This window comes from Narcine bancroftii, chromosome 14, assembly GCF_036971445.1.
Source record: "Narcine bancroftii isolate sNarBan1 chromosome 14, sNarBan1.hap1, whole genome shotgun sequence".
NCBI classification, from domain to species: Eukaryota; Metazoa; Chordata; class Chondrichthyes; order Torpediniformes; family Narcinidae; genus Narcine; species Narcine bancroftii.
This window is the reverse complement of record NC_091482.1, coordinates 39,425,210-39,444,923: the sequence shown is the minus strand read 5'-3', so window position 1 is coordinate 39,444,923 and position 19,714 is coordinate 39,425,210. Positions and strand designations below refer to the sequence as shown.

The 19,714-nt window shown below is 41.2% G+C and overlaps 1 protein-coding gene across 3 annotated transcripts; it reads left to right on the top strand.

Annotated features, from left to right (window-relative positions):
• The first annotated feature begins 4,636 nt into the window (after positions 1 to 4,636).
• On the top strand, positions 4,637 to 17,934 carry LOC138749715 (probable G-protein coupled receptor 139). Of its 3 annotated transcripts, none has more exons than XM_069911473.1 (2): positions 4,637 to 5,226; positions 15,884 to 17,934. In XM_069911473.1, exon 2 carries the CDS (start codon positions 15,961 to 15,963, stop codon positions 16,810 to 16,812), a length of 852 nt encoding a protein of 283 aa, XP_069767574.1. In that variant the 5' UTR covers positions 4,637 to 5,226; positions 15,884 to 15,960; the 3' UTR covers positions 16,813 to 17,934. The 3 variants fall into 3 exon arrangements, with proteins under 3 accessions (XP_069767574.1, XP_069767573.1, XP_069767572.1); XM_069911472.1 differs by lacking the exon at positions 4,637 to 5,226 and adding an exon at positions 14,304 to 14,436; XM_069911471.1 differs by lacking the exon at positions 4,637 to 5,226 and adding an exon at positions 14,304 to 15,748.
• The last annotated feature ends 1,780 nt before the right edge of the window (positions 17,935 to 19,714 follow it).

The window sequence follows — 19,714 nt, the reverse complement described above, 5'->3', positions numbered from 1 at the left end:
CAGCCGCTACTCCCTGGATACACGTCGGCCATCCGCGAGACACTGGGTCCATCATTTTGGAAAGGAAAGCCACTGGGTGTCGCTGACCGCCTTTTTCCTGTGTTAAAACTCCCACAGCTGTTCCTTGGTTATGAGTGACAAATAGCTGGAAGGGCTGTTTTAAAGAGGGCAGAGTGAGTACTGGGGCTCGTGTCAGGCGATGCTTCAAGTCCTCAAACCATCCCTCCTCCTCCTGGATCCATTTCAATGGATATTCATTTTCATTTGTCAGCTTTTCATACATAAACTTCACCAAAGCTGAGTAGTCCTCTATCCATAACCTACAGTAACCTAAGAGTCCCAGGAATTGTCTTATTTCCTTCTTATTACGGGGTAACGGCATTCTAGTGATTCCCGCAATCCATTCAGGGGTAATCCGTTTCTGTCCTTTACTTATCTGGTGTCCCAGATATACCACAGTTCTCTCAACAAACTGTAACTTGTTCCTGGACACCCGTAGACCCTTTTTCCCCAGATAATTCAAGAGTCTAATTGTATCTCCCCTCATTTCTTGTTCCTTGGGTCCTGATAATAGTAAATCGTCCACATACTGCATTAGTTGGGAATCATCAGATTGTGGATAGTCCACCAGGATTTGTTCTAGCATTTGTCCAAACAGGTTCGGAGATTCAGTGAACCCTTGGGGCAATACAGTCCACCGAAGCTGTCTCCGTCCACCTGTCCATGGATTTTCCCATTCAAACGCAAACATATCTCTACTTTCCTCTTCTAATGGACACGTCCAGAAGGCATCCTTCAAGTCGATAACACTAAACCACTCATGGTCTGGGGGAATCCGACTCATAATAGTATAGGGATTAGGCACCACTGGGTGGCGGGTCTGAACAATAGCATTCAAACTTCTTAGATCCTGAACTAGGCGATAGGATCCATCTGACTTTTTCTTCTAATAGTCCGTCTCGTATTAGAGTCTCAATTACCGGCTGTAGCCCTTTTCTCCCTTCCAAAGAAATAGGATACTGACGTTTCCTTACCGGCTGATGACCTGGTATTAATGTGACATGTAAAGGTGGGATGTCCAGACCTCCTCGATTTCCCTCCTTATACCAGACTCTCTCGTCAATCTGCCGTTCATCCTCTTCCTTTAAAGCGCAGAGGTGGACTCGCACTTCTCCGTCCACAGGGAGAGCACCCAAACCTAGGAGAGCCTGTAAGTCCCTTCCTAGGAGGTTAAATCCAGCCAACGGTAACAACAAGAGGTCTTGTACCCCTTATCTTTCTTCCAGTTTCACTGTTACTTGGGGAATTATTGATACCATTCTGGGAGCCCCTTCTATCCCAGAAATTGTCAAATTACTTTTTACAGGCTCAGTTCCGATTGGCACAGTTATTACACTACTTCGTTCCGCTCCTGTGTCCACCATAAACACCACCTCTTCTCCCTTGGGACCAATTTTTAGTTTTACCAGGGGTTCCCTCTTATACTTGGTCCCTAACATTTGGAACCCCTGACACCCCTAATCTTCTTCCATAAGTTCGAGGGCACGCAATTCCCTCTTGTATCGGGGGCATTCCCTCTTAAAGTGTCCTTCCTCATTGCAGTAATAGCACTTAACGAACCTCCGGGGTCTTCCCTCTCTTGGATATCTTGGATTGTTTAGAGGAAGGTTTTGTTTTCTTTCCCCTCTGGATTCAGCATTCATCTGTCGGATAGTCTGTACCATAACCTTTGTCGCCCTCTTTTGATCTTCTTCTTCTCTCTGCACATATACTTTTTGCGCCTTTTTTAACAGGTCACTTAGGGGTTTTTCGCTCCAGTCCTCCTCCTTTTCTAGTTTCTTTCTAATGTCCTGCCATGATTTGGAAACAAATTCAATTCGAATAAGCTGTTCACCCATTGGTGTACTAGGGTCCACGCCCGCATAATGTTGGACATTCTTTCTCACCCTCTCCAAAAAATCAGTAGGGGACTCGTCTTTCCCCTGGTGGTTCCCAAATGCCTTGGTGAAATTGTGACCCTTTGGCACAGCCTCCCGTATCCCTTTAATTGTCCACTCTCTATATTGTCTCATACTTGCCAATCCCTCGGGTGTTCGTTTGTCCCACCTGGGTTCATTTAAGGGATATTTTTGTTCATGGGGTCTGGGGTCCCCAGGTTGTTCATATTCCCACATGAGGAGGGCAGCCCGTCGAATCATCTGCCTCTCCTGGGGTGAGAATAATGTTCCCATTATTGCCTGCATCTCTTCCCACGTATATGTGTTTGGTCCCAGGAATTGGTTAAGCTGTTCAGCCAGTCCTATAGGATCTTCTAATAACTTTTTCATTTCTTTCTTAAATCCCCGCACCTCTGTACTAGTTAGGGGAACATTCACATATCCCGTTCCCCCTCCGGGTCCTCCCATAGGAACTTCCCTCAGGGGATTTAGGCTTATTGAAAATTTTGATGGTCCTGGACCAGTCTGGGATCTTGTCCAGGGTCGGTTTACCGGTGGAAGTTTAGGGTCCGACTCCCTTAATTCATCCTTTTTTTCCCGGCCCCTTTCGGGGCAATCAGATTCATCACCTTTCCCCTCCAGTAATGAGCTTTCCTCGGGCGCAGTAGGCACTGGGGGAATATAAGGAGGGGGAAGGTTGTCCAGAGGTTCCCACTTCTTTTCTCCCGCTACCCTCAATTTAAAACATTTTGTTAAGGATCCTGGCCAGGGAACCCAACAAAATGCATACGCTGACTCTTCTTGATTCACCTTTGGTCTCGAATTTACATATATGTTTAATGCTTGTCTAACCCAATCCTCATCAGATCCAAATTTCGGCCACCAGACCGAGGAACCTTTAATAAGTTGTTTCGACCAAAGGAGACAATATTGGACCATCTTTTTCTTGTTTTTGTCTCGATATCTTTTACTATCCCAATTTTCAAACATTCTCCCCAAAGGGCTGTCAAGGGGAACTCCCAGGAATTGTCCTGAATTTTCAGATGAGCCCTTAGATTTTGATCCTCCCATTTTCCCACCTAGATCCGTTTATCGTTGCTGAGGACCCTCTCGTTCTGGACCCTACTCCCTTCTTCTCAGACGCCTCGTCGGAGGTACTGTCCCTCCTTCGGTTACCGCTGAGTTTTCCCTGGGGTTGACCCCTCTCTTCTCGGCACTTCATCGGAGGTGCTGTCCCTCCTTCGGTTACCGCCGAGGTTTCCCTGGGGTCTATCCTAGAGTCCCACGACAGGGTCCTCACGCCACGACAAAAGCTGTATACCTGATCTATTACGTTAGGTTTTTTATCCAAACAGGTGTATCCCGTTACACCTGTTACCCAATCCCCACACCACAATCGTAAGTCGTCACTTACCGGTGTCTTCCCGTGGATTGAACCGTCACCCTTCTCCTCTCCGTCTTGTCGTGTCACCTTGTCCGGATACCACTCGCTCAAGCCGCCCGAAGCAACGAGCAAGGGACTAGGAGCCGCTGAACTCAGCGGGGTGCACCGCCTCCGATGTCCCTCTTCTCGCCTCCCCTCACGGCCGGAGTGTAGATCCCGGACGAGCCCCCATTTGTCAGAAATAAAACTTCTCACACATGAGTCTCTTTAAAACTGATGACACGACAAGCTTTATTTACAAGTCTGCAGAGTTGGACTCAACTGGCTTCTCACCAGTTAAGCCCCGATACATACAGTGCATTGATTTTTATACCCTTATTGTTTGCCCTTCCCCTTCTTATTAATACTGTTTTAATTGGTTAGTATTACAAAAGCATTCTAAGTATAACTGCATTTTTAATTATCACGTTCGTTACGTACGCTGTGAACTCTACATACACTAAATTCTGTTTCTCACCCTTCTTATCAATCTTTTGTCTCCTGCATGTCTCTCACTATGACCATGAAAAGATAGGTTTAAAAAAACATATCCAGCTGAACCTTTTGTCCTTGGCTGCTAGTAAGCTCCCTGTCCGTTCTGGCTTCCCTTTTTATGATTAATCTTCACATTTTAACTTAAGTAATTTTAACCTAAATTCTCTATATAACAGCACAGAAACCACATTACAAAATAAATGAAATTGTTGAAGAAAAAATATGGTCGAATAAGCTGGTAATTGTGGTTAATTGATCATTCAGGAATCTGATGGAAGGGGATGAAGCTGTAAACGTGGTGTTGAGGGCACTTATTCAGGCTCATTTACCGTTTATACGGATGTTAGCGGTGTGACTAGTTGGTGGTGGGGGGGGGGGGGGGTCCATGAGGATAGGATCTGGTTTTACCATACACCTCCTCGTGTAATTCATTCAATGGCTGGTTACCGAAATATCCCAGGCCATGTTACTAAACCTCTGTTGATGGTTCGAATCCCCATAAAGCATATCCGCTGGCGGGTCGTCTTCATGGTTGCATTTGCATTCAGGCTCATGGTCAGATACTCTGATAATATGAGTCTGGAATATTAAGATCCTGACCCTCTACACCTGACCCGTCAATGAGGAGTGGTTTGTGTTCTCCTGACCAATCGATAACAGCGTGGGTGGGTGTTTTGTGTGTGCGTGTGTGTGTGTGTGCGTGAGTGCGTGTGTTTGTGCAAATATACCCTGTGCCTCAATATGCATCAAACTTACATATTAGCTTTGTTGGTTACTTTGTCCTCCGGTCCGTTCATTTGCGCAGTAGAAAAAATATTAAGGAACCACAGTGGACGGAGAAAAAAACCCAATGGGAATGGGAAAAAAATCTTAACTAGTATTTTGTACCGCGCATATAGTGTTATTATCCATGGTAAAACTGGCTTTTCAAGAAATATTTGATCAAAATAAATAGTCATATTCGTTTGAGTAGCCTTTCACCGAGAAATCCGTCCTGAAATGTAGGTGAGTCAAAGGGCAAGGTTCCGGGTAAAATTCATGACGGAAACATTGTTGGCGACGGGATAACAGAAACAACATTTTCCCCTGGAGTTGGTGGGTTTGTACTTCAGGACCGTTGAGGCGGCTGGAAGCAGAGACCATCACGACGGACACGCTAAATTCCTGGTCCCCGTGAAAGAATGTATTGCCCAAAGTCTGGGAGATTGCAGACTATGGAGGAAGTGATATGAATGGATTCGACGGGTTGAAAGTTGGCTCCAATCTGCCAGCATGGAGACAGCTCAGTAGGAATCAGAAGGAGAATGGAACAGTTAGACTTGGTCTACATGATTGAATGGAGATGAACTGCTTCAAGGGAATACGTGTCAGGTACTACAATTCACCGCTCACTGGGTTGTAGTTAACTGTTGAAAGGGCCGTTTGGAGTTATCACTCTTTAGTCTGTGAAGTAGTTCTTAAAAAGAATTGTCGATTGTGGAATTTAAAACGACAATTGCTTTGTTTGGTAATTTGGATCCAAATCGCGGAGTCTGGTGTGGACTCCAGAAGAACCCACGGTTCAGCATGTTAGAAACTGAAGTACCTTTAAAGAAATTGCTCGAGACAAAAATTGAGAACAAAGAACATTTATTTTACAACAATGCAAAGTTGGGTGCTTCCCCTTACCCTGGGAATACACACACATACTGGGGCTCACCCAACTTTTATACAGTCAATTTCAGTATCAGAGTGCCCTCCCCCTTACATTCTTCTGCCCCCTGGATGGGTTTGGCATAGGCAATCCTTCCTGCCTACGTGCAGTTTCAGTACACTTGGAGGACCAGGGGGTATCCTGTGGGTGTCCCATCATGTCATTGTCCTTATTCACACCTTCCTGATTCTCGGGGCTACAGTCTCTTGGTTTGCAGAGTTGACTCATCCTATCTAGGGTTGGCTAATTTAATATGTATAAATCTGTGTAAGGTTTGCTAATTAGATATGTAGGACTTGGTACTTCTATCTAGGGCAAGGACACCTTTATCTGATCCAGACTACCTCAACTTCCTACATTCTATTGTACCTTACCATTCCTTTTCTTAGTCTTATGGTGGCTCTTGTCACAAAGAAGATTCTTATGTTAATCGTGCTGACTCTGCTTTCCTGCATCCTAATCCCCAAGCTCATCCTGTTTGTACTGGTTACAGCCATTAACTGATGAATTTTAGTTTCTTCCATGTTCATCATTTTAGATCAATTTTCCCATCTCTCACAAGCAGGTTAACGTAATACTTAATTCACGAGGGGAAGTACCTCCGTCGAGGTAATTTAATTTTAAAGGTTCTCATATCGAAAGGGCAGAGGCGATGTCAATGCAGAGAAATGAACGGACTCCTCCTTGAGGGCTCAGTACTTCAAATTTCTGGGAGTTATGACCTTCAAGGATCTGCCCTAGTGCCTTCATGTTGATTCAATCCCGAAGAAGTCTGAGCAGCGACTAAACTTGTGAGGTGATTGAGAAGGTTCTGTTTGTTATCAATAATTCGCAAATCGTCGACACGGATAATGTGTCTGGGATGGAGGCGCCAAACCGCAGGACAAGAATAAACGCCAGAGGTTTGTCAACTCGGCCTGGACATCTCAGGCACCAAACTGAACTCCAGTCAGGGAATCGCCGAAACCATACCACTCGACACCTGATAATAGGTTTATATAAACCTTTACTTCATTGAAGGTTATGCGAGTAATTTGGATGAAGTTGGAAGATTATGTTCCACCCAATCACTTTATCTGGTTACATGATATCATGTTTTAACATTGCAAAGTCGATATAATATTGTTAGAAACAGAAGTACCTTGACAGAAATTGCTCGAGACAAAAATTGAGAACAAAGAACATTTATTATACAACAATGCAAAGTTGGGTGCTTCCCCTTACCCTGGGAATACACACATATACTAGGGCTCACCCAACTTTTATACAGTTTATTTCAGTATAGGAATACCCTCCCCCTTACACTCTTCTGCCTCCTGGATAGGTTTGTCATTAGGCAATCCTGCCTGCCTACGTGCTGTTTCTGTGAACTTGGAGGACCAGGGGGTATCTGTCAGTGTCTCATCATGTCATTATCCTCATTGTCCTTATTCACAAACCTGTCTTTGTTCTAATTTACACCTTCCCAACTCTCAGGGCTACAACCCCTTCATATGTTCTTCTTTCTTCTTTCTTTTCTTTCTTTGGCTTGGCTTCGCGGACGAAGATTTATGGAGGGGGTAAAAAGTCCACGTCAGCTGCAGGCTCGTTTGTGGCTGACAAGTCCGATGCGGGACAGGCAGACACGATTGCAGCGGTTGCAAGGGAAAATTGGTTGGTTGGGGTTGGGTGTTGGGTTTTTACTCCTTTGCCTTTTGTCAGTGAGGTGGGCTCTGCGGTCTTCTTCAAAGGAGGTTGCTGCCCGCCAAACTGTGAGGCGCCAAGATGCACGGTTTGAGGCGTTATCAGCCCACTGGCGGTGGTCAATGTGGCAGGCACCAAGAGATTTCTTTAGGCAGTCCTTGTACCTTTTCTTTGGTGCACCTCTGTCACGGTGGCCAGTGGAGAGCTCGCCATATAATACGATCTTGGGAAGGCGATGGTCCTCCATTCTGGAGACGTGACCCATCCAGCGCAGCTGGATCTTCATAAGCGTGGACTCGATGCTGTCGACCTCTGCCATCTCGAGTACTTCGACGTTAGGGGTGTAAGCGCTCCAATGGATGTTGAGGATGGAGCGGAGACAACGCTGGTGGAAGCGTTCTAGGAGCCGTAGGTGGTGCCGGTAGAGGACCCATGATTCGGAGCCGAACAGGAGTGTGGGTATATGTAGAACTTGCTATACTGTCTAGGGCTTAGGCTTACTAATTACATATGCAAAACCTGCTAATTCTATCTTGGGCTAGAAGACCCTTATCTTATTCAGACTAACTCTACTTCCTACATTCTAATCTCCACTTCTTACCCTGTTCATACTGGTTTTATTCATTTACCCATATATCTATATTAGTTTCCTCATCTTCATATTTTTATATCAGTTTTACTCATCTCTCACAATATTAAAGAATAAAGGTCTGAATTTTACTGCCTTCCATTTCTTTCCTTCTGACGCTGTAGAGAAGCACAAAATTTCATGACTAGTTCATGACCATAAATTCAGATTCGGATCACTTGTGTGTGGTTGGGAGGAGATCATTTGCCCCTCTCCCATCACGGTGGATATTCACCGTGCTGTTTTCAGCTCTGACAATCCCATTTTAAATCTTACACTCATACCTCCACCGCGCATTTTTGGTGAATAATGAAGATCGTTTTCGTGTTAATAAAGAATAAACACATTCTCTATTGCTTTCTCCTGACTCTGGCCCAGAGAATGTGTGGAAATCATACATGGGTTGGAGTCACGTGATGGAGTAGTGGCCGGTCAGGGAACTCCAGCCCTCTCCGGAAAAGTTTAAAAAAAATACACAAAACACAAAGGCACAAGAATAAAAATTAAAACAAAGTGAAAGTAAAGGTGGGAAGAAAATGGCAGCGAAGAAAGAAAAGCCAAAAGCAACGGGAAGAAGAGAAGAAGAAAGAACGTCGGAAGAAGAAGGTGAAGGCCTTACCTGTCCAAGGAGGCCCACTGCGGAGAGAGAAGCCCGCTCCCTAAGGTCAGTTGAAGTCCCGAGCTCGGGACTATAAAAATGGTTCGCGGAGCCAAGTAAAAGTGCGCAACTGCGCATGAAAAAAAAAACACTGACAGGAGGGGGGACCAGCTGAGGAATCGATCTCCACAGCTGAATGACAGCGGCAACACAACAATAGGAAGAGAACATAGAAAATAAAGAAAACAAGAAAGAAGAGAGTAAAAAGAAAACAAGGAAACAACAGATGACCAACCCAGAGGAAGAAGAAGAAGAAGAACATAGAGAAATGGAAGAAGAAGGGAAAGGCAAGACAATGGATATATTTTTTAAAGAATATATGGAATCAGTAAAAGAATGGCAATTACAAGAATTTAGTGAAATAAAAAGAATTAAAAGTGCAGAAGAAAAAATGAATAGATTAGAGATGGTCATGTCAGATATAGGAAAAAGAGTGGACAAGGTGGAAGAACGAGAAACAGCCGTAGAAATGGAAGTAGAGGACTTAAAAAAGAAATTAGAAGAATCTAATAAAAAAGTTAAAGAGACACAAGAGCTGTTAGCTCAGAAGATGGATATAATGGAAAATTATAATAGAAGAAATAATATAAAGATAGTGGGCCTTAAGGAAGATGAAGAAGGCAAGAATATGAGAGAATTTATAAAAGATTGGATCCCCAGGGTCCTAGGAAGACCAGAATTACAGGAAGAAATGGAAATAGAAAGGGCACATAGAACATTAGCCCCGAAACCACAGTCACAACAAAAACCAAGATCCATTTTAGTAAAATTCTTAAGATATACAACAAGAGAAAATATATTGGAGAAAGCAATGAAGAAAATAAGAGAAGACAAAAAGCCACTGGAATACAAAGGTCAAAAATTTTTTTTCTATCCAGACATAAGTTTTGAACTCCTGAAGAAGAGAAAGGAGTTTAATACAGCAAAAACGATCCTATGGAAAAAAGGATATAAATTTATGCTAAGGTACTGAGCGGTACTTAAAATAGTTATTCCAGGGCAGCAAAACAGACTATTCTCGGATCCGGAGGAGGCACGAAAATTTGCAGAACAACTACAAAACAGGCAGAGAGATGAAGACATGTAACGAGAGTAAAAATGACCACGAACTATATGTATGTGTGTATATGGGTATATATGTTTGTGTATGTATATATGTGTGTACATGAGTGTATCCGTATTTAAAGGAAAATATATAGGGTATAGATAAGAATTAATAAGGGAATGAAAGGGAAGAGAGGAAGTAAGGAGGGAATTAAGAGAGTGACCTTTGTTATATATGAAAATTAAAATCTTTTCTGGGGGGGGCTGGGTGGGGAGGAGTTACGGTCACTGCGAAATCAGTTGACACTTGCGAGTGAATTCGCAAATCCAAATGGAGAGGGGAGATGAGGTTGCCCGACAAGGGATAAAGGGCAACTCAGGAAGGGGAGGGGATAGTGGGGTTAAAGAAATTTTAGATAGAAGAATAAGGGAAATGCTTGATGTTTTAGAAATGTTGTCTTATAAAGTGTTCAAAACAAGAAAGCAGAAATGGATAAGAAGGAAAGGTGATGATGAGGAAACGGAAAGGAAAGATAAACAAAGTATGAAATGGCTACGTTGAACTATATGACTTTAAATATTAACGGAATACATAACCAAATCAAAAGGAAGAAACTGCTAAATTTACTGAAAAAAAAAATTAATATAGCATTCGTGTAAGAAACACATTTAATTGAAACGGAGTTCAAGAAATTAAAGAGAGATTGGGTAGGACGTGTAACAGCAGCGTCATATAATTCAAAAGCTAGAGGAGTAGCTATATTAATCAGTAAAAATGTACCAATTAAAATAGAAGAGGAAATAATAGATGGAGCAGGGAGATATGTAATGATAAAATGTCAGATATATTCGGAGTTTTGGAATTTACTCAATGTATATTCAGCTAACGAAGAAGATCAAAAATTTATGCAAGATATTTTTTTGAAGATAGCAGACACACAAGAGAACATACTAATAGGAAGGGATTTCAACCTTAATTTGGATTCAAACATGGATAAAACTGGGAAAAAAATTAACAGAAAGAACAAAGTAACCAAATTTATAATTAAATCGATGCAAGAAATGCAACTTTTGGTTATATGGAGGAAACAACACCCAAAGGAAAAGGAATATTCATATTATTCGGGTAGACATAAAACATACTCAAGAATAGACCTATTCCTGTTATCAGCTCATATGCAAGACAGAGTAAGAAAAACAGAATATAAAGCTAGAATATAATCGACCACTCACCCATGATATTGACAATAGAGTAAGAGGACATCCCTCCAAGAATGTATAGATGGAGATTAAACTCCATGCTACTTAAAAGGCAGGATTTTAGAGAATTAATTGAAAGACAAATTAAAATGTACTTTGAAATAAATACGGAATCAGTGAAAGATAAGTTTATACTATGGGACGCAATGAAAGCGTTCGTCAGAGAGCAAATCTTAAGTTATGTAACCAAGATGAAGAAGGACTACAATCAGGAAACAAAGCAGTTGGAAAGGGAAATAGCAAATAAAGAAAAAGAATTAGCAATGAAGGAAGACACAACTAAAAGAAGAGAATTGGCAGATAAAAAAATAAAATATGAAACACTACAAACATATAAGGTGGAGAAGAACATAATGAAGACAAAACAGAAATATTATGAACTAGGAGAAAAAACGCACAAAATTCTAGCATGGCAGCTTAAGACAGAGCAATCTAAGAGAATGGTATTGGCATCAAGGAAAAGAGACAAACAAATCACATATTATCCAATGGAGATTAATGAAAACTTCAGAGAATTCTACGAACAATTATACCAAACTGAAAACGAAGGGAAAGAAGACAAAATAGATGAATTTTTAACTAAAATTGAACTACCAAAATTACAAATAGAGGAACAAAATAAATTAACAGAACCATTTGAAATAGTAGAAATACAAGAGATAATTTAAAAAAAACTACCAAATAATAAAACACCAGGAGAGGATGGATTCCCAATAGAATTCTATAAAACATTTAAAGATTTATTAATTCCTCCCCTCCTGGAAGTAATCAACCAGATTGATAAAACACAAAGCTTACCAGATTCATGCAAAACAGCAATAATTACAGTAATACCAAAGACAGGGAAAGATCCACTCGCACCAGCATCATAGAGACCAATATCTTTACTTAACACAGATTATAAGATAATAGCTAAACTATTAGCAAACAGATTATCAAACAGATTAGCCGACTATGTACCTAAAATAGTAAATCTAGACCAAACTGGATTTATTAAAAAAAAGACGAGCAACAGACAATATTTGTAAATTTATTAAACTTAATTCATGCAGTAGAAGGGAATAAAGCTCCAACGGTAACAGTTGCTTTAGACGCAGAGAAGGCCTTTGACAGAGTAGAATGGAATTATTTATTCAAAGTATTACAAAAATTCAGTTTACCAGAGAAGTATATTAATTGGATTAAAGCATTATATAAGGGGCCATTGGCGAAAGTGACAGTAAATGGATATATATCAAAGCAATTTAACTTAAGCAGATCAACAAGGCAGGGATGCCCACTATCACCCTATTGTTCATGTTAGCTATAGAACCACTAGCAGAATTGATAAGTACAGAAAATAAAATAAAACGGATAAAAATAAAAGACAAGGAATATAAAATCAGTTTATTTGCAGATGACGTTATAGTACTTAACAGAACCAGAAATATCAATAAAAGAATTACATAAGAAATTGAAGGAATATGGAGAAGTGTTGGGTTACAAGATGAATGCAAATAACAGTGAAGCAATGCCAATGAATAATGCGGATTTCTCAAAATTTAAGAAAGAATCACCATTCAGATGGCAAATGCAAGCAATACGATACCTAGGTTTACAAATAAATAAAAACCTCGGCCATCTATATAAACTCAATTATTATCCACTAATGAAAAAATTACAGGATGACTTAGAGCATTGGAAAGACTTACCACTAACACTAATAGGAAGGATAAACTGTATTAAAATGAACATTTTCCCAAGGATACAATACCTATTTCAGGCATTGCCAATACACTTGATGGAGAAATTCTTCAAGGAGTTGAAGAAAATAATCAGGAAATTTTTTTGGAAAGGGGGGGAAATTGAGGATAGCACTAGATAAATTAACAGAATGGTATAAACAAGGAGGCTTACAACTGCCAAACTTTAAAAATTATTATAGAGCCGCACAATTAAGATACCTATCAGATTTTTATCAAACAAGGGAAAAGCCAGATTGGACTAGATTAGAACTAGATAAAATAGGGGAGATACCTGAACATATATTATATAAATGGGATGAAAAATTGGTACAATGTAGGAATTCTCCAGTATTACATCATCTGCTCAATATTTGGAAGAAGATTCATGTAGAAAGGAATAAAACAAATTACCAATTACCAAAACTAATACTGACGCAAAATCAGCTAATCCCTTTTACAATAGATAACCTTTCCTTTAGAGAATGGGAGAAAAAAGGGATCAAAAGAATAGAAAATTGCTTTTCAGGAAATAAATTACTATCCTTTGAACAAATGAAGGATAAATATAATATAACTCAAGATACAGTGTTGGCATACTACCAACTGAAATCTTACTTGAAGGACAAATTGGGAAGCAGTCTGAGGTTACCAGAGGGAAGTAATTTTGAATATGTGATTACAGATACAATGATAATCAAAAAAATTATAACAAATATGTATATTAAACTGCAAGAAAAGGAGAATGAGGAAACAAATGGTAAAACTAAACAAAAATGGGAACAAGAATTAAACATAAAGATAAAGAAGGAAACATGGGAGAAGTTATGATCTGGAACTATGAGAAGTACAATAAACACGAGGTTACGTATGATACAATATAACTGGATACACAGGCTATACATTACACCTCAAAAGTTAAATAAATGGGACCCAACAGTATCTGTCAGATGTTTTCGTTGTAAAAAAAGAAATGGGAACAACAATTCATGCAATCTGGATGTGTGAGAAAGTGAAAAAATTTTGGGAAGATCTAAACCAGATATTAAATAAAATCACAGAAAGCAATATACCAAAAAACCCAGAGATCTTCCTCCTAAGTAACATAAAAAAACAAAGAATTTGGACTTGATTTGGATGGTGCACAAAAAAATTTGTTAGGACAGCCCTAGCCGTAGCAAAAAAATGTATTATGTCAGCCTGGAAATTAGAAGATAACTTGAGAATACAACAATGGTATATAGAAATGAATAAATGTATTCCATTAGAAAAAAAATAACATATAATTTAAGAAATACTATTACAATATTTGAACAAATATGGGAGCCATACATGAAACACAATAGAGAAAACCTACTGGGGACATCTACCACCTAAAATGACAGAAGGAGAAGGAAATGAAAAGAATTGACTCAGTGGAATTTCTTGTTTATTGAGTGACAACATTGTTTGACGGGTTTAATGTATCTTAGATTCTGTACTTTGAATGAATGGGAGGGGAGGTAGGGAGGGTGGGATGGGAAGAGTGGGGGGGGGAGAGAAAACAACACTGTATATATTTGAAAAGAAAAATGTATGCATCTTAATCAATGTGGTTTATAGTGTGAAAAATAAAAAAATTTTAAAAAAGAAATCATACATGCGAACCAGCTCCATCTGGCCATGAAAATGCAGCCATCAATTCACATTGGGTTGAATAGGATAAGCGGTAACGCGGCGGTGAATTGAAGGTCAAATCATGGCGTATCCTTGGCAGTCAACTTAATATTACCACGAGAAACAGAGTCACAGGGTATCCACTGGCCAATTTAAAGTAGTTCTAGGTCTGGTCAGATGGATCTCTGTGCAGCGTCGCCACCACTGATTACTGAGTTCACCGAGTTGCAAGGATAGGGTCAGTGTTATTTCTATATTTTTGCACCATGGCTCTCTTTGGAATTCAGCGCTCAGTGATGCGGGAAATATTGCGCTGTTTGTTAGCCACCCATAATTAGTTCAAAACTGATGCAAGGTGTTGTGAAAGAAGGCATTCTCTTGTTCTATATAAAGAAGCAACTTGCGATCTGACCTCGACATCGAACTGCACCAGCAGGTCGTCAAGAACCCGAAATTGGCAGAATCAGAGAGACGACCGACCAGTGAAACTTTCGATCTGTGGAGAATTTATGTTATTTTTTCGCAATTGATTTCGGACATTAATTTTACTTGTAACAGTCGAAATATTTTCTTCAGCTTCTGATTTCTATCCCGTGTGAATCCTCAAGTACGAGACTAAAAGAATCCTACAAAAGCAGATGGCAACTGTCGACGAGAAGGTCCCATGTTATACACTTCTGACAGCGATCGGCATCCCTGGTAATTATTTCACGCAACAGGGTCATTAAGAAAAGGCCGAGTTCAGGATATCTTCTCATCCGAGAGCGACTGATTTTCTTCAGTGTTGCATTATTTTAAAACAATCACAGCGCCTGCGCTCTTCGTTTTTCGCGAGCATGTAGAATGGTTTCGCTAACCTGTAGAATTGTCTCACAACGATCTTGCCCATTGGGCAGAGGTTGGAGCTGCAGTCGGCGTCGATACGTGGCCTGATTTACCGGCACCGTCTCACGTTCACAAACTTGGAGATAGTTCAAGTAATTCGAAGGGCATTCCCTCAATTGCTGTGTGAAACGATGTGATCCACACTCGTATCTATCTGAAGTTTCACGCAACCTTCGAGTGTTTTAGCAACGCGTCAAGTCATCGCACACCGGCCATATTCACATCGCCCTCCAAGACTTTTGCGCATCTTTGCAGAATTATTCCGTTGCTGGTAACGAAGACAGAGAATGCGGCTCCATATGACAGTTACCGAATGCAAGCTTCGACTTGCTTTCTTTTCCCGAATTGTTGAAGCCAATCTCAGTATCTCTCTACTGAGGATTCATTTACCTTATTATACGTCACAGAATTTCATTAATAGGACGTCTCGATATGATCTTTATTCAAGACCATTACTGCAATGAAATCTCAGTGGATCTGATTCTTGATGGGAAATCAAGAGTTAAACGGGCCGACCCGTCTAATCTGTCACCCTTACCGGTGTGTTACCGTCACCTCCTCTCAATGAACTGTTTGCCAGCACATTGTTGATGAATCCATGACGATTTCCTTATCCTGCAATTTAGTACATTAAATCATCGTAGATGCACAAAGTTGGGGGAGATGTGAGTGATTAATGTATTCATATTCCTTTAATCCATACGTTTGAATGCTGGATCTGCTAACAAAGATCAATTCATAATACGTTTAGATGTTTGCTGCGATGATTAACACAATCTTCCTGTAATTTGTTTCCTCAGTTAACTTGGTGGCCATCGTCATTTTCATCCGAGGAAACTGTGGTCTCTCCCAATGTATCACTCGCTACCTGCTGGCGATGGCCGTCGCCGACTTAATGACGGTGGTTCTCGAGGTTCTGCTCTATCACTTGGTCAGAGGCTACGGATTAGCTTGGGAACCAAATGAATCAATTTTGTTCAACATGGCCATCCTCTTGAATAAAGTTCCGTTCTGCTGTGTTCACTATGCCCTGTGTCACGTCGCTGTTGATTGTTCCGTGTGGTTCACGGTCGCTTTCACTTTCGATCGCTTTGTGGTTATTTGCTGGCGGAAAATCAAAGAAAAATACTGCACTCCAAAATATGCGTTTATTATTATTGGCACAATATCGACCGCATTCTGTTTAAAGAACATCCCTTTTTATTTCATGCATTTGGATTTAACAGAAGGTGATGAGATGTGTGGAAGGAGACATGTTCTTCCATTTTCAAAATCCTTTGAGGGGTTTTACTGGGTCGACCGCCTATTGAACCCGCTGCTTCCCTTCTTCCTCATTTTAACCCTCAATGCTCTGACCGTCAGACAGATACTGGCAGCGAGCCGTGTCCGCAGGAAACTCAGGGGGCAGCGAGATGCCGAGAAACAACGCGACCCGGAGATGGAGAGCCGGAGACAATCCATCATTCTGCTCTTCACCCTGTCGGCGAGTTTTCTTCTCTGCTGGGCGACCACCACCATGGTCTTCATTCTCATGCGCTGCCTTCGCACGGACCTGGAGACGTCCATCCGCCTTTATTTTGCAAATATGGCGGGGACTGTGATTCAGCTTTTTAGCTGTTGCACCAACACCTTCATTTACGGAGTGACCCAGAGAAAATTCAGAGAGCAGATGATCGCTCCCATTCAAATACTTGTTGAAAAGATCAGGCAGCGCGATACGCGTGGATGAATGTATCAAATCATTTTCGCTTTTCACCTTGAATACGATACCAGTTCAGAATCACGGAAGGAAAACTGTCAGGCAACATTATTAGATTTATCCACAGATTCGAAGGTTTTCTTCTCCACCGAGAAGCAATTTTGCTCCATGTTCCTGATTTACTCATCAGCGATCAGCTGCGTTACTGTGCATGTGGCAATGGGTGGATGGTGGGTACTGAGCAGGAGATTGTATGTCGACATTGACAAGATAGCATAGGTGTTCGACTACTTGAGTGAACACGATGACAATCACCGTTTCCTCTCCAACCTCTCATGAACAAACGTCGAGGGACCTATCCTGGTCATGCATGTTATTTCCTTGTCCAGGTCACAACTTATTTCGAAACACAGTACATTAGATGGAATTGCAGTGCAACAGGATGGTCATATTGTCGAGATATTTTGTTGATCTTTCATGGAGTGACTGTCTACGACCCCAAACCTCCACTTTGTTTCTCATCTGATCACTTTGCGTTGAACACGGGAGACTTGAATCATTTATCACCAAGTCATTTTACAATATTTTCCAGTCTTCATATTAATAGGCTGGACATAATTTATAGATACTGGTAATAAAACTTGTCTCCACGTTGTACATTCAACATCATTTATCACGCGTGTCCACCCTGTCTGATGAGTACTGTTATATATAGAGAATTTAGGTTAAAATGGCTTAAGTTAAAATGTGATGATTAATCATAAAAAGGGAAGCCAGAACGGACAGGGAGCTTACTAGCAGCCAAGGACAAAAAGTTCAGCTGGATATGTTTTTTTAAACATATCTTTTCATGGTCATAGTGAGAGACATGCAGGAAACAAAAGATTGATAAGAAGGGTGAGAAACAGAATTTAGTGTATGTAGAGTTCGCAGCGTACGTAACGAACGTGATAATTAAAAATGCAGTTGTACTTAGAATGCTTTTGCAATACTAACCAATTAAAACAGTATTAATAAGAAGGGGAAGGGCAAACAATAAGGGTATAAAAATCAATGCACTGTATGTATCGGGGCTTAACTGGTGAGAAGCCAGTTGAGTCCAACTCTGCAGACTTGTAAATAAAGCTTGTCGTGTCATCAGTTTTAAAGAGACTCATTTGTGAGAAGTTTTATTTCTGACAAATGGGGGCTCGTCCGGGATCTACACTCCGGCCGTGAGGGGAGGCGAGAAGAGGGACATCGGAGGTGGTGCACCCCGCTGAGTTCAGCGGCTCCTAGTCCCTTGCTCGTCGCTTCAGGCGGCTTGAGCGAGTGGTATCCGGACAAGGTGACACGACAAGACGGAGAGGAGAAGGGTGACGGTTCAATCCCCGGGAAGACACCGGTAAGTGACGACTTACGATTGTGGTGTGGGGATTGGGTAACAGGTGTAACGGGATACACCTGTTTGGATAAAAAAAAAACCTAACGTAATAGATCAGGTATAGAGCTTTTGTCGTGGCGTGAGGACCCTGTCGTGGGACTCTAGGATAGACCCCAAGGAAACCTCGGCGGTAACCGAAGGAGGGACAGCACCTCCGACGAAGTGCCGAGAAGAGAGGGGTCGACCCCAGGGAAACCTCAGCGGTAACCGAAGGAGGGACAGTACCTCCGACGAGGCGTCTGAGAAGAAGGGAGTAGGGTCCAGAACGAGAGGGTCCTCAGCAACGATAAACGGATCTAGGTGGGAAAATGGGAGGATCAAAATCTAAGGGCTCGTCTGAAAATTCAGGACAATTCCTGGGAGTTCCCCTTGACGGCCCTTGGGGGAGAATGTTTGAAAATTGGGATAGTAAAAGATATCGAGACAAAAACAAGAAAAAGATGGTTCAATATTGTCTCCTTTGGTCGAAACAACCTATTAAAGGTTCCTCGGTCTGGTGGCCGAAATTTGGATCTGATGAGTGTCAGAAATAAAACTTCTCACACATGAGTCTCTTTAAAACTGATGACACGACAAGCTTTATTTACAAGTCTGCAGAGTTGGACTCAACTGGCTTCTCACCAGTTAAGCCCCGATACATACAGTGCATTGATTTTTATACCCTTATTGTTTGCCCTTCCCCTTCTTATTAATACTGTTTTAATTGGTTAGTATTACAAAAGCATTCTAAGTATAACTGCATTTTTAATGATCACGTTCGTTACGTACGCTGTGAACTCTACATACACTAAATTCTGTTTCTCACCCTTCTTATCAATCTTTTGTCTCCTGCATGTCTCTCACTATGACCATGAAAAGATAGGTTTAAAAAAACATATCCAGCTGAACCTTTTGTCCTTGGCTGCTAGTAAGTTCCCTGTCCGTTCTGGCTTCCCTTTTTATGATTAATCATCACATTTTAACTTAAGTCATTTTAACCTAAATTCTCTATATATAACAATCCACCCCTTTCTCTCTTTAAAATGTGTGTATTATATATATATGAATGGGGATTTTAACTCGGGGAAGAGAAACGTTTCATGATAAATTAATCTCGTGCTGAAGTAAAATTCTAACGGGGTCTCCCAGTCCCCCTGGTTGCATAGCCTGTTGGACCATGGAAATCACCAGGCTGCGTAGACAGGGAATAATACAGGGCAAAACAAGTAGGAGGAATAAAATACCTCCGATGACCCACAATTGGTTACATTAAAAGTTCCTGCAATTCTAGTTGCAAGATCAACAAAAAGGTTATCTCCCCCAACTGCGTGACCGAAACTTTCATGGTTATTTGGATGGACTCGAACTAAGTCCGGCTGTCTTAAAGGGGCAGGCACTTTCGAGTTTGGAGTGGAATTTCTTATTGGAACAGTACGCTGGTGTATGCAAAACCAGAGTCCATCAGGGCATGGTGGGCCTGAGTCACCCTTCCAACCGTTAAGAGGGAAAGGAGTGGTATTAGGAATCTGT

What these genes read in the sequence shown, in the direction of transcription:
- LOC138749715 (XM_069911473.1), top strand. Translation starts at nt 15,961, where the DNA reads ATGGCCGTCGCCGACTTAATGACGGTGGTTCTCGAGGTTCTGCTCTAT.